Source organism: Hirundo rustica, chromosome 1 (genome assembly GCF_015227805.2).
Source record: "Hirundo rustica isolate bHirRus1 chromosome 1, bHirRus1.pri.v3, whole genome shotgun sequence".
In the NCBI taxonomy this organism is placed as follows: domain Eukaryota; kingdom Metazoa; phylum Chordata; class Aves; order Passeriformes; family Hirundinidae; genus Hirundo; species Hirundo rustica.
In genome coordinates, this window is record NC_053450.1 from 11,017,946 (window position 1) to 11,033,420 (window position 15,475).

Consider the following 15,475-nt stretch of genomic DNA (forward strand, 5'->3'; position numbering starts at 1 on the left):
TGTTCTCCTTAATGCAGTGTAAAAAGCTGTGAGTGCTCATCCATTTACAGCTTCTGGGTTGGAGGGCTTTTCAGCCTCATTTTTTAATATATGTTTAGAGACTTACACATGTCATACTGTGATTACAGCATTGCACCATTTGAACCTGTCTGTTTTAATTAGCAGTTGGCATTACCCTATTTATAGATAGATGGAAAAAGCACAAGCTAGCCCGTTTGCAGTGCAGAGTATATTTTCTTCTGTTGGCAAGTAGTTTATATCCATTTTTCCATAGCTAAACTGGCTTGGCAACCTGCAGATGTTGCAGACATTGGGTACTGATGCTCGAAATAGAAATGGACTCTGAAGAGGATGTAGAATGGGGAGGAATAAATCAGAAACTGCTGTTGCATTGGAAGTCTGTTAAGACTGATGATACGACACGCTTACCAGAGCATAACTGCAGAAGTTGACCACATGAAAAATGAGCACATAAAAAATATATATATTTTAAACCTTGCTTCTGTCAGATTAAGGTTCTTTTTCACTTTGGCATGTTGTGGTAACAAAACTAGTTACCAGTACAAGTGTTTGGCTGTCCAGCATGGTTAAGTTGGTTGGTGGGTATTTGAACAAACAGAAGAAACAGATTGATTCTTTCTGGAAGAAGTTATGTGTAGTCTATAAATGATGTGTAAAGTATATGTGGTTTTCTTTTTGACTGCAACTTTAAATTTGGAAAAGTTTTGACCTGCTTTGACACTGCAATGCCCAGGAGACTGTCACAAAACCAGACCACAGTAATTGTGTTATTAAAAACCTGGGTGTTAGCTGCTCCTCAGGAACTATCTGCTGATGCACTTTACTCTGAGGAAAACAATTTGAGGCACCTTTGCCCTCTTCAAGAAGCTCTCCCTAAATAAAACCATAAATTACTTCTCAATGCAGATGCTAAATACAGGCACAGGAGTGCTGTTGAGCAGCTGACATGGAGGTTGCTGGGTACAAGGTGAAAAATGCTTTGCTCTGTACAGCGTTTGGTTGCAACAATTTCATCACAGTTGTGTTGCAGCCTGGGCTTTGCACGGCCTGTGGACTTGTGGTAGGGTTCACACCATTGTCTTGAAAAACACTGCTCATGAGTCAGTGCCTTAAAGTATTACTGCCTACCCATGAGAGGAAGGTCAGCAGTTCAGTAACTCCCTCTTTCCTGCACACCTTTTCAGAGCAGCTGCATCCTTATTCTGCAGCCTGTATTTTTCATTGTCTTGCAAGATTTCAACCTTTCAGTCTAGAACGAAGCTGACCATGCTGGTAGCAGCAGGTGGATTTGAGTCAAACTTACACTTGGTGATTTGGGACTAGAGCCCAAGACTGAAAGCTTCCAAAATCTGGGGGTTCTCACTTCTGTTAGCAGACTAAAATGTTATCATCTCTCTTGGCTCTTCATTTTACAAACTGCATTTTAGACCACATGGCAAGAGTTGAGTCATCCAAGATTCCTCTCAGCATGTCCAGCACAGTAATACAAATGTGGGTTTCCTCAGACACCCTGTGACTGTGTGCATTTTTGTGTGTGTAATTTCTGAGTGACCTGTCCTCAGGCTGACTGTCTTTGGGAGAAGAGCTGGTGGAATTGATCCTGCTTCACATGGCTGATCAGGATGCAAGTGAGGGGAAACCTTTCATGTAGCAATATCACTGTGAAATATTGGAATGTGGGTTACATGGTGCTAAGTCAGGGTAGTCTCTGGTGGAACACAGTCAATAAATTTTAAGTAGGAGGTGACCCTTTCTGAGCACTTTCTCTACACTTGTAATTTATGTGCTAGTTCTGTGCATTACAGTGCTTAAAGTCTAGGTCAGAAATCCTCCATCCAAATCTGGCACCTACTCTTGTCTTTAATGGCTAAATTAATAGCAGTAGGTCACAGCCAGCTGTTTTGTAGGTGCAGGTTTATGAGGTCTGCTAGAAGAACAAGGGAGCATCAGAGCATGTGAGGAGTTGTGAGGTTTAGATGGATTTCCTGCATTACTATAGATGTCAAGTGACCAGATTGTTTCTCTGCTAAAATCAACTTAATTGTAAAGCACTGTTCATTATTTTTTTGAGAAACCTGAAGAAATGAAGCAAGTTAGCAATTGGGCTGGCTGCTTTTTATAGGTAAACTTTGATTGGTTTTGTGTAATTTTCAAAATGCCACAGACTTCATTTTTTCATAGACTGGATTGTGACAATGCTGATTTGTTTACTTGTGGTGGGTGTTCACATTCCTTTGATATCAAAGCTTTTACTTGCATAAAACAAATAAACACTTTCCACATATATTTGCTGTGTTATGTTGACAAAGCAGTGCCAAGGGTGCTTGGAAAACTGTATGTTTGAACTGCTGGAACAGTGGACTCTGGATTTTAGGTAGGGAAAATCATTTTCACAGTGGCACTTATTAGCAAATGGAGGAGAAGCCCAGGAATCTCCACCCCTAAAGTCACCAAAAAGCTGAGCTGGACAGACCCCCAGGAATCTCATCAAAGTTGGCCCTGTCTTTAGTGGGCAGTGAGCAGACCAGCCAGCCTCCCAAGGTCACCCTCAGTCTTGTCTCTCTGGTTTTTGCTGAGTGAGATACTGAAAAGGACCAATAACTAAAGGTGTGACATCAGTGTTTGGAGGGGAGCAGGAACTTCTCCAGAAAGAGGGGTATCCCCTAGGATGAGTGTTAACATATGTTTACATGCTGCTGCTAAAGCCTTAGCAGCACTCTGTATGTGGATTGCAGCGTTGTTTAAAGCTGCCCAGCCCCATCTGGTCTAGTCATCAAGGACTGTAAGATGAGCAGGACTTGGCTAGAGTAGTAATAGTGCTCTGAAGGTTTGTCCTGTGTGCAGTGCAAGGTGTCAACACTCTTCTGGTCCTCTCCCTGGGGGCTGTTCAGTAGAGGAGGTTCTAAAGGTATTCTGCACTGCAGTAAGAGAATGGATAAAGAGATTGAGAAGGACACCTTCTGCTCCTCTTTCAAGGTTTAAATATCAGGATTTGTGAAGTCCTGTTCTTAATTAATCTTTGCTTTCCTTCTGCCTTTTGATTTCTAGTCTTTCTCATTGATTCAGTTCCTGGCTTTCTGAAGCTTCTTGCAGTTGTTCTCACTGCTAAGGGTGATGGAGTGATATTTCAAAGCTTAGCCTTCCTGCCCAGGTCTTACAAACCTGATGTGTGGGTCACAGCAGGCAAATCCTGCCAGATTAGGTGCATCTGCTGTTTCAGGGGTCAAGGTGTGTTTGCTACAGTTCAACAGAGCTTGTTTGCAAGAAGAAATGCAGTTATTCTGCCCTTGCAGAAAGAGATCAGCGTGTCCTCGGTGTTCGTGTGCCAGTCAGCGCTGCTGAGCGTCCTGCTGTATGCTGTGCTTGTCATGCTCTCCACCAAGGCAGCTTCATTGGAGCTTTTCTGCGAGGTGTGCCTTTTTCTTTTTGTGACTCAGTCGAAGCTTTTCTCCTGCTGCACTCTTCATGGTTTAGCAGGCACACTTCAAATGCAGCCTGACAGCATAGATTGCTTGGAAGGATTCACGGGATAAACAGGAGTTTGCCTGCAGAGCATGTGAATCTGTGCATTCAAAGCAGCCAAAGATCTGGCGAGCCCAGCCCTGTGCTTGTAAGATGTCTCACCTCTGCATGCAGCCTTCTGTGAACTGCATTTGCTGCTTACAAGGAGAAAATGTACTTTTTCTAAACTCAAAAGTTCAGAGTTTGCTGTGTTTTTAAGAACATGTGTTTATTGAGTTTCAGGCCAAAAGCACAAAGACCTCTAGTTCCTCTGCTTGGAGATGGCTGTCCTCATTTCACTTTCTGTAACAGGTGGAATATATCTTTTTTTAAAGCTGGGTTCACTGTTGTGTATCAAATTCCTTTTTACCGCAGGCTCAAACAGCCAGCTGGTGTCAAACCCATGTGGTGACATTCTCCTTTGCCTTTGAGAAAATTCATTTTAGTAAGGCTGAGGAAGCTGAAGTCAAAAAATTAGTGGGATGCAGCCAGATTTAAAATGAAGGCAGCCCATCAGTGAGGACAAAACTGGTTAACTGTTCAAGAGCTGACTTGATAAACAGCACAACTGTTTTCATACCAGGCAGTATGAGCTTTGAGGCAATCTGGATAACTAAACACTAGTGCCCTGGATTCCTGCTACCCTTTTGCTATCTGCCACTGGATTGAAGAGGTGGACAGGTTTTCCATGTGCCTGCTGCAGGGTCTTCTGGGGTTTAGAGGAGAAGTCTGCAAAGTCAGTGTGTTTCTAATCTCATCTGCCAAGAAGACTTCTGCCAACCCATGTTGAAACAAGGTTGGAGTCACAGTAGATAAATCTGTGGGGATGAAGTTGAATAATGGGTATTTCAATACATATTTGAGATTATTTTTAAATGGCCTTTGGAGCACACAGAAGAGCTGCCCTGAGAAAGTACCAAAAAGAGAATGCATGGCCTTTTAAAGCACCACCAGCATCCCCCTGTATGGATGAGTTGCAGTTAGAGATTATTAACCCTAAATAAAGGCATGAAATTACTCCAGGAAGGAAACCATGTCCCTAAATACCTGGGGCAGGGACAAGAGCTTTCCCTTGCACCCAGGGCCTGGGTTGCTGCACTCAATGCTTAGGTGTGCATTGAGACTTTTGATGCATTGATGATGAGATATCTCTGTATAACTAACTGAAAAATAACAAACATTCTCCAAAACTGATAATTTCTTAAGGTGGCTTGAATGATTTTTTACCTCCCTTTGTACCCTCATGATCTTTCCCTCAGTTCACTAAGGAAGTGTGCTCTGCTGGAAGAAGTGACAGCATGTAAAAATAGCACTGCCTTATTTTGCAGATCTGCTTGCTGTGGGGTTTCAGTTAGATCTGCTGACTAGGATTTAAAAATAAACTTTTCTTCTGCTTTTTGCACCTGCTTGTCCTGGCAGTGCTTGATTTTGTGCTTCAGAGGCCGCAGCCATTTGGTGGTAGCTGAAATCCTTGCTGGATTGTGATCAGCAGTACAGGTGGTTGGGAAACCTGAGTTATGGGGCTTTTGGGGCCAGAGGTGTTGGTGAGGCCAGTAACTAAACATAAAGAGGAGAAAGACCTTGCAGGCTTTTTAGAGCCTCCGTGGAAGTTGTCAGTTCCAAATAAGCAGTATGTGTTCTGCCAAGCGTGCAGTGGAATTGCAGTTGGTGTTCCAAGCCATTTGCTCTAAGTGTATTATCCCTTCCCCTCATTGAATATTGCTGTAATCTAATCACATTACATCGCAGTTCATCGCTGGGCCCAGGCAAAATAAAGAGCTGTACTTCAAAAGACCACAAGTATCTTGAGTTACTGCCTTCTTCATGCTTTGGGCTGACACTGAGTGTTCATTTAGAGCCAGACTGGTGGAGATAGGGAGATCAGTGAGTCTGGCTATCTAAACAGGCCTGAGCCAGATCTCCATCTCTCCACTGTCTGGAGCGTGCAGTGGAGTGTGGTCCTCAGTGCAGCGCGTGTCCCTGGCTGGTGGAGCCAGTCTTTACATGCCCTTTGGCTGGCAGCTCAGCCCTGGCCTTCTGCACGGGTGAGGAGTTACTCCAGATTAGCACATAGACTTGGCCTGCTGTTCTTCAGCTTCAGGAATTGTTTTCCTTACAGAGTTTTTTTATTAGAATGTTCCGGTTTTTATTGAGACCACCAGCTTGGTGACTCGTGTTGCCTGCTTTCCTTGAGCCATTGATGGGTGTAGCAGCTGGAGCAAAGCACTTGGATCTGCTCAGATTAAGACTGTTAGGTTTACTGAGCTATGCTGGGATGTATACTGGAAATACATTTTGCTATAAATCTGAAAAGAAATGGGGAAAAGGTATGGCTGATGTTAGTGGACAGCTTGATTGTAAGTACAGATAATTTAGCAGACCCTGAATGTTTTCAGTAGTGAAACTGTTTGTGTTCTAAAGAATAAAACGTAAATAATGGAAAACACTATTGTGGTATTTGCACTTCTAAACAAATCTGGTTATAATCATGCTTTGGTTTTGTGGCATTAAAAACTTGATGCAGAATTCTGGGTTCATAAAAATGAACAACAGGCACCTGTGAGGGGGAATGGATATTAATTCTTGCAAGAAATCACCAGAAGTAAAGTTCCGTCTGTGCTGGCAGCACCATTTGTGAAAGGGAAAGGAGGAGGTAGCAAGCCAGCTTGCACTCCTGACACAAACACCTCAAACTTGAGCATTTTGTTCCTGGGAAACACTTCTGCTTGGACTTCTGCTGCTCTCTGACAGGATGTCACGGTTCAGTGATGCATTTTTTGTCTCTTTCCAAGTTCATGAATCAGTGACAGATTTCATTTCTCAGAAATTGAACTGATGCATCCTACGATATCTTAAATCTCCCCAAAGCACTTTTATCCCCATGTGTGTGACATCCTCTTTCAAAGCAGAGGGCCACAAGTGAGCTTTGCATTCCTGCACTGAAGGCTGACTAAACACAAACTGTCCAGACATCATAGCAGAGGTGGTTCATGACCGTGTTTATAAGTTGGATGGACTGTGTAGTGACCTCTGCGTGTGTGGGTGAAATTCTGACCCAGCTTCTTGAGTGGCAGTGCTTGTGTTGACTCCCATGGGGCGGGGATTTTGCCTAGTGCTAAGCTAGAAGAAGAGCTAAAGTAAGCAAAAATGCTGCTCACTGAAGGAATAAGCAAGTTCGGAAGAAGTCATGAGAGCCTTCTTGCATATTCTTTAACAAAGTGGCCGGAACATGCTCATAGTCTGTTACGGGGACTTTGGAGTGGTGGTGGTTACCCGGGCAGGCTGTGGACTAGGGGTGGCTCAGGTTTCCTGTTCCTTTGGCTTCTTTGCTGCTTTAACTAGCTGCCACTGCCACTCTTCTCAACTCCTCTGTCATCTAAGATCAATGACAATGCAATTCGAGATCTGCTAGTACCGTCCATTGACAAATGCTAATTTCTTCTGCAAATGAGAAAATAAACCACCCACTGCATTTTCGTCTCAGCTGGACTGTGTGGGGTTCTGGCAAATGTGACAGAGAGCTTCAAAGCAGGCCTCTGTGAATATGTTTTCCAAGTAATTTGCCTAAAAGGGCACTCGACCAAACATTGCAAAGCAATCTGTTCCTTTGCAATGACAACTGCAGAGGTGTGGTATATGACAATGGCCTGCCAGAGCTGTTTTATTAAATCTGGTTAATCTAAAATTCATAGGTGAGTTTGACCTTGAATCTGCATTTGTTGATCCAGTCTTCACTGAGAGATGTCTAAATTAAATTAAAAAAAAAAAAAAAAAAAAGCCACAGGATTTTTTTTTTTTTCCTGATTTTGAGCAGCAGCAGCTTTCAGGGACTTTACCAAGTGCTGCTGAGAAAGGCTCACAGATGTAGGGATAAGGGCATCCTGTTTTCTTTTCCTGCCCGGTGGATGCTGAACAACATCTGTCTGTTGTCTGCAATTTTTGATGTGTTTTTCCAACTTAAAAGCCTTACCTGGAGACTGCTGACAGCTGAACATCGAGAACTGCCGTAGCTCCACTTTCAGGTTTCTGTCCCAGTAGTAATACCTGTGCTAGTCAGTTTTAAGCCAAAGCTGTCCTTTTTTCTCTTTGCTGTAACACTATGGAACTGATCCCATCATCCTTGAGTTTCATGGAGGCGTCCGCATAAAAAGTTTGGCAAGATCAAGGTCTGTGCCCCATGTAATCAGTGATGGAAACTGCTTGCTCTTCTAGCAGCATGAGTTTGGATAAGGGTTGAGTAAATGGCCATTAGCTTAAAATGTCCTACTGTTAGTCATTTGTCATAGCCTTCATGTTCAGAGCTGCATTTAATGATCCAGCCTCCATTCTGCTCCTGCTTTACTCAAAAATGGAAACCTCTTCTAACTTCAAAATTACAAAAGTAATACACCCATTTTTCATCATTCTCTCCCTTTTGGGAAAGAGGGGAAGTGGCTGGCGCATTTGGGCTGTGGCCTTGAAGATAAAGGTGAGCTTGTTAGAAGTTGGAACCTTAGAAGCACTTCCTGAAAGGCAGAATCTTCTGAGCCTGCTGGAGTTGCTCTAAGTGAGAAGAGGAAGATAAGAGGTTGATTGTTGCGAGTTGTTTGGAGTATATAGAGGCCACGCAGTTGTACAGCTGCACATTTCATCAAATAATCATTTCCTTGATATATGATCATCATTAAACACAAACATAATGGCTCCCATAAAACAATTGAGTCTCTTTCCTACAGTCTCTCCCTATTCCTCTCTGTGATGCTGAATGACAAGCAAGCATCAAAAGAAATCATTTATGCCTTTATAGTGGACTCATTGTAGTGTTGTGGTCCACAGACTTCTTTTTAATTATCTCACATGAAATAAATTTGTGGTCTTTTCCAAGCTTAGGCAGGAAAGAGAAAAGCAGGGAAGGTGAGAGTGAAGGCACGTTCTGCCTTGCAGAGTTGCCTTTTACTTACGAGAAATAAGGCTGATGTTATCACCCACTTTCTAATCAAATTTGACAGGAGCATTTTGTTAAGCCACTTTCTCTGAGTGGGAATTCTGATGAATACAGCTCTCATCTCCGGTTTCAAAGTATTACTTTACGCTGTTCCCAGGCATTGTTTGCCTTACTGGATGAATTATTATAGGATGTCAGAGAAGCAGATAATTCACGGCCTCATTTTATAAACTGAGAGCCCATGGCACAGCAGTTTGACTTGCAGAGCTGCAGGGCAGTGAATGGAGCCCAGGTCACCCACCCAACATCATTGTGGTGTGGTGAAAAGTTTGCTGGTGTGGCCTCAGCATTTCTGTTTGGGAAATTACAGCTGCTGGAGGATGTCATGACTTTGTTCCAGGGACCTGCTTATGAGTGGAGATGGACAGTGCATTTGGGGTATTCCTGACACACTTCTCTGTCAGATGCTCATTTTTGCCACCACATCTGTGGGTGGATAGCACTGAAAAAAAAGTTGCCACCACTGGTCTTCTGTCTGCCTGGCTCATGGTTCCATCCTTGAGTCAGCAGACAATTGGTCACTTATGGATCAGGTTTTGAAAAGCTAAACTGTAAAATTAATTTGGAACCCGAAGCAGGTTTTCTGTGACTCTGGCATTGCCCACTGCAATAAACTCGTTACTAGATTTTCATTGCTCAGGTGCATAGCCAGTACCAGGACTTGCACACACATTAATGCTGCTTGTAAGGTCCATCTCTGTGTGCAGAGTGCACACGTTGGCCACCTGCTCCAGCTGTGAGTAACCTACTCATCAAACTGTAATTTACATAAAGCATGTATGAGTCTTGTTCACTGCAGCTGTTATTGGATAAAAGAAATCCAAATTACCATCCCTTGTAACATTTGGGTTTTTTCAAACCACTACAGTGGTACAAAATGGTTGCCTTCTACCAGTTTGTGTAGCCAGCTGATCCCAGACCTTTGCACTGTGGGTGTTCCTGGGAGAACAGCTGAATGCATTGGTGATGGCCATGGTCCTCCAGCTCAATAAATCAAGGGGTGGTGAGAGGCTTGTACTTAGTATTTTATTTTCCCAGGAAGCATTTGTATCCTTGACAGTTAATATAATTGGGAACAGGGAAGTAAAGTTCTGTTTAATTCCAGTGCTGTTGGAGTCGTTCATATGTTGAGAAGCAGTGGGATTCAGGTGTGGGACAAGATGGGCTGGTACTGTCCTTTCAGTCTGGTGACCCTTGCCAGCCCCAACCCACTCCCTGCACCCCTGCCTGCGTCCATGCCAACCAAGCAAAGATGCTGGTTCAGCTCTCCTAAAGTTTTCAGCAGCACCCCTCATTCTTCTTCCCAAGCAGAATCGTAAACCCATCTTCAGCAACACCTTTTTTCCAAAAGGGGCATCAAACATTTCTCAAAACCATTTATTTTCCTTTTACCTTCCCCTTATTAGATTAGTCTTCATTCACAGAATAAAATTAGCACCTCCTCATCCTTTGATGTTCTTGTAAGCACGTATGGATAACATGAAGTTTGAAAAGGTGGGAAGAACCAGTAGCCCACTCATCAGCAACCAGTTGAGTTTGGGTTTTTTTCCATGGAAAATCTCTTTATTCCAGGCTTAATTTATTTTGTTGTGGCTTGTGTTTTGTTTTGTTTTCTTGTTTGTTTGTTTTTGTTGTTTGTTTGTGTTTTGGGTTTTTGGTTGGTTTTTTTTGTGTTTTTTTTTCCCTTTACTCTGAACTTTGTTTGGCTGTTCTGCTGACCTTGCCCATCCGTCTGTACTATGTGTTGAGGGGATATATTTATACTTTGATTGATCTTGTTTGAGTTAAAATTTTGTTACCTTGGAATTTAATATTAATAGTAACTGACCCTTGTTTCCTAGTCTCCCCAAACACATGGTACCTTATTTCCTTTTTATTGTTCTGATACGACCCTTCTTTTTTCACGTAACAGACTTAGGAAAGCAGTGTCACGTAACCATTGATGGTCCTTAATATTCCAGTGTTTCAGTGAGTTTTCAGTCTTAAAAACTTGCCTTTTATCTAAACTTGATGCTGGTAGCCAGGGAAGTTTTTGGTTCATTTGTTCTTCTCTGCCATTGCAGTTGTGTACCATATTAGGCTCTGAAATAAAATTACTTTTATTTGGCAGTGGATCCAAAGAAAAATGCCCATGTTTTGGGACAGAGATCCGCTCTTTGTTGTGGATGCTGTCCTCTTTCTCCGCTTGCCTTCTCTCTGTTACACCTCTCCCCATCTTCTGTATTGCTTTTTGAGTTACTGGAGTCTGTCTCAGCTTGTGCAAATGCAGCATCACTGGAAGAGATGGGTACAGATCCAGCCTGGAGTCTGTGTGCTTTTCCCACCTGTATGCAATGAGGCTACAGATCTTTGATGTTACCAAATAATAGTATTTCAAAAGCTCCTTATAAAAACATGAGTAATCAGGCAGGTGACAAAGGACTTTGTTTTTTTGAACAATACCAAATAGCCACAGTTTGTTCCAGTTATTTAGTGTCCTTGTTCCAGAGCCATTTCGTGGGCACAGGATTTAATTCTGCAAGAATGCAGGAAGATGGTGACCTGGTTTCGTGTTTAAAAAATCAAAATGATGATGAGAAATGTTTATGTTTCTTAGTAAGATTTTTTTTTTTTTTAACTTGAGCTATTTACTATTTTTAAAGCCTAGAGAAGGTTTTACTTTATGATACAAGTCTAAGGTTATTTTAATAATCAAATAAGACTTCTAAATAGATGCTGATATATTCACTGTTCCAGAGAGCAACAGAGTTTGGAAACAGTTCGTAAGAAGGTTGATGTTTGTATGCTGAAATAGTAGATTTGACTTGCAAATGGGAACTAGGCAAGTACCAAAACTAGCACTAACCAAAACAAAGTTATATCGGGCTTTACTATGCCGGTGGGAGCAGGTGTTGGTGATGGCAGTGGCAGGGAGGGAAGCAGGCAGGGAGGCAGGGAGGCAGGAAGGGAGGAGAGTAGGGAGGGAAGCAGGCAGGGAGGGAGACAGGGAGGGAGGGAAGCAGGCAGGGAGGGAGGGAAGGAAGCAGACAGGCAGGTAGGCAAGCAGGCAGGCAGGGAGGGAAGCAGGTAGGGAAGCAGGCAGGCAGGGAGGGAAGCAGGCAGGCAGGCAATGAAACAGGCAGGCAGGGAAGCAGGCAGGCAGGGAGGGAAGCAGACAGGCAGGGAGGGAAGCAGGCAGGCAGGGAGGGAAGCAGGCAGGGAAGCAGGCAGGGAGGGAAGCAGGCAGGGAAGCAGGCAGGGAGGGAAGCAGGCAGGCAGGGAAGCAGGCAGGCAGGGAGGGAAGCAGACAGGCAGGGAGGGAAGCAGGCAGGCAGGGAGGGAAGCAGGCAGGGAAGCAGGCAGGGAGGGAAGCAGGCAGGGAAGCAGGCAGGGAGGGAAGCAGGCAGGCAGGGAAGCAGGCAGGCAGGGAGGGAAGCAGACAGGGAGGGAAGCAGACAGGCAGGGAAGCAGGCAGGCAGGGAGGGAAGCAGACAGGCAGGGAGGGAAGCAGGCAGGCAGGCAGGGAAGCAGGCAGGGAAGCAGGCAGGCAGGCAGGCAGGGAGGGAAGCAGGCAGGCAGGCAGGGAAGCAGGCAGGGAAGCAGGCAGGCAGGCAGGCAGGGAGGGAAGCAGACAGGCAGGGAGGGAAGCAGGCAGGGAGGGAAGCAGGCAGGGAAGCAGGCAGGCAGGGAGGGAAGCAGGCAGGGAAGCAGGCAGGGAGGGAAGCAGGCAGGGAAGCAGGGTGCGCTGTGGCCGGCAAGGCCCGGCGCCAGCGCCGCTCCCTTTGTGCCGCCTGCGGGACGGGCGGGGCGGCGGCCAATGGCGCCACCTGCCGGCCGTGCCGGGAGCGCGCCGCGACCCGGGGCCGGGCTCTGGGGCGGCCAAACCCCGCCGGGACGTGGGCTCTAAGGAATCTAGGGATGGGAAAATTGCATCGAATCCTCTGGGTCTATTGCTGAAATGTGGAAATCATTTGTTCACAGATGCCCGCTCCCTTGACAGCTGTGACATCTCAGACCCTTTCCTTTCAAGTCTTCTGCTTGAAGGATTGAGCCTTCTGTTACGGGGTTGAGCCTCGTGGCACAGAAAACTGCCTGGAAGAATTGTGTTTTAGTTGTGTTTGGTTGCTCAGTTCTGGTCTCTAGGTGAACAGGGATTAATCTCTTCCTGTGGTGGCAGATACCACTGAGATCTGCCCTGTTAATAGCCTAGTTGATTCTACACTTACTATTAATCTGTTTTACAATCGCTCTGGAAGACTTGGCACCCCCCTCCTGGTTATTATGCTTCTACACCACAGGCAGGAATATAATCAGGGGTCTCACCTGACTTTTGGTTTTTGTTTTTCAGGTGGTACCAGAGAGATTGGGTCTGCTCTCACCAGAATGTGTATGAGGCACAGAAGTATAGAGTCCAAACTCCGGCAGTTCTCAAGGTGAGTGGCTCCATACCTGGTCCAGCACTGGAGGTTCCTCTTTCATGTGCTGCTGGGAAACATCTAAAGCTGTTCATCAGCATTGGCTTCTCAGCTGACCTCTGCCTGTGTCCCTGAGAGCAGCAGTTGTTTTCTCCCTGCAGCACGAGGTGCTGTGAACATGCAGGATTTCACTGCACAATGATGGGGCTGGGCCAGTTCTCCTCAAATCACCTCTAAATGCTGCAGATTCCCACTGTCAGTCCCTGTTGCTCAGTGCCAAGCAGGCGGCTGCTGATGTGACCAACTGACCCATCTTTGTTTCAGGACTTTAAGCTTTGTCACCAAGTTTTAAACAAGCAGCAGCAGCAAGTGTTGTGTTGCTTCCTCAGCTTACTGCAGAGCCCAAACAGTTTGCAGTCAAGAGAAAAACCTTCATCAGAGCAGTGTAGGAAATGAAAATTCTCTCATTCTGTTTTGGCAGTTGTATTAGACTGCAGAGCTAATGAGAGAGGATTAACTCATGCAACCTGGGCTGTACAAAAACAATCTACTTCTGCAGTCAGTAGTAGTTTGCATGTGTGCCTTTTTTAACCAGATGTAAAAGTTGCACTTGACCTTAGGTGAACAATAACGGTGCTTCACCATTGGCTTGATGATCTGCTGTGTTTTTTCCTTTTTCCCCCGTTCCTTGAAAGTGTTCAAAGCCAGGTTGGATGGTATAAGCAGCCTGGTCTAGCAGAAGGTGTCCTTGACCATGGCGGGGTAGTTGGAACCAGATCACCTTTTAATGTGCCTTCCAATCCAAGACATTCTATGATTATTCTGTGATTACTTTAAAATAAAGTTATTTACGAAATTGGCCATAAGACAATTTCAGTCTCCAGTTATCACAGAGTAAGCTGTTTAAATGGTTTGATCCCAGTCTTATTAATTAGTGGAGCATTACTGGTGCTGTATCATGGACTCCACCAGTGTGAGGTGAGGCACATCAGTGGGCAGGATATTGTTCTCTTGTACAGCTGCTCTGTCTTGTGTATATACATGTGCTGTTTAAGTTTATAATCTCCATGGCTGCATGAACCTTTCTGGTCTCCAGAATTTCCATTTAAATTGTGTGACAGTGGAGTAGGATCTGTTTACACTGAACTGTTGTAGGTCACTTCTCTGCTTTACACTCTCTTCACTGTCCGGAGCTTTTGTAATTCTGATTATCTTGTGATGTGGTTTTTTAATTTTTTTTTTTAAATCTGCTTTTTTTCTTTTGCTTTCTCTAGTGTAAACATTTTTATGTTCTGATATTTACATTGTGACACTGGTAGCTGTCACAGCAGAAAGTAAAAATACTCCAATATTGACCTTGGCTCTCTGTGTAAGAATAGGGGCATCTGCAGGATTTGATTGCTCTTTGTGTTTTTTCAACAAAATTAGTGCTTTAATTGACTGTCTGATAAACCCACTTCAAGAACAGATGGAAGAATGGAAGAAAGTGGCCAATCAACTGGATAAAGACCATGCAAAAGGTAGTTACAAAGGAAGAATTCTTTAATAGGAATAAGATTATAATATCAGTTTTGCTTCCTCTTTTTGATGTTTGTACTGGGGAACTGAATGACATGCTTAAGTATATATAGCAGTTTTTCTCTTCTAAAGCACTCCTCTCCCAAAGTGCCTAACAAAATTTTAACCCTTTTGAAGGTTTAGTTGGACCCCCAGGGTACACTGGTAAGCAGTGACTGGGTTTAACTCTGTTAGCCCACTCTCCCTGTATGAGCTGAGGATTGGAGATGCCACATCTATCCCTGCAAAGCCCTGGGGTGTCGTTAAAAGCAGCTTCTATGATGATGTTACGCCTCAGCCAGAGCATCCTCTAGGGAGTGCACAGCCCTGTAAAACACTGAGCATTGTTGTTTGATACCTGGTGCCATACAGAAAGTGCACCTGGGGAACAGCAGAGCTCTGCTATGGGACCTGGGATGCCCAGGGCTGCAGTGGTGGTGATGGCTCCAGAGGCTTTCCTGGGGGAGTGAGCAGCAGGCAGCCAGGTCTTGCATAGCAAGCACGTGTTGGTAGATGCCTTTGGCTTTGCAAAAGTTGTACTGGGAATGGTGGCCCTCTAGCACAGGTGCTGAAAGCAGGTTGCAGTTGACCACTGACTGACCTTTGAAAATTTAAGACCTTTTTATGTCTGAAAGAGGCAGCATCACCATGGGAACTGATGGGAAGGAGTGGGCTTGACCTCCTGAAGGGCATTTCCTTCTTGCCACGTTATTGGTGTGGTCAGATAGAAGCAGTTCAATCAGCAGCTCTTGAAAAACTTACTGCCTTGTGCTGCTGAGAGTATTAAGCATGTAGTGAGCAGGAGAGAGGAATCACATGGGATCATGCCAGTAGGGGCGACCCAGGCCAAAGTGGCAGTGAGATTTAGGATTTTCTGGGCAGGCTTGTGTGTTGGGAGTGCAGTTGGCCTCAGTACAGTTCCTGTGCCTGCCATCAATCTGCTTCTGTTTTTCCATCTACTGAAGAGTAGTGATACTGATTTCCTTTCTTAAAGTGTGTATGTACATGTATATACATG

The 15,475-nt window shown here is 44.6% G+C and overlaps 1 protein-coding gene across 10 annotated transcripts in view; it reads left to right on the forward strand.

Annotated features, from left to right (window-relative positions):
• The window catches only part of MTSS1 (MTSS I-BAR domain containing 1), a 127,049-nt gene that overhangs the window by 79,146 nt on the left and 32,428 nt on the right, over positions 1–15,475 (forward strand). For all 10 annotated transcript variants that reach the window (XM_040083120.1, XM_058423429.1, XM_040083188.1 and 7 more), the window contains exons 5-6: positions 12,834–12,918; positions 14,329–14,420. In XM_040083120.1, the coding sequence (XP_039939054.1) occupies positions 12,834–12,918; positions 14,329–14,420 (177 nt within the window). The remainder of the gene's footprint in view (positions 1–12,833; positions 12,919–14,328; positions 14,421–15,475) is intronic.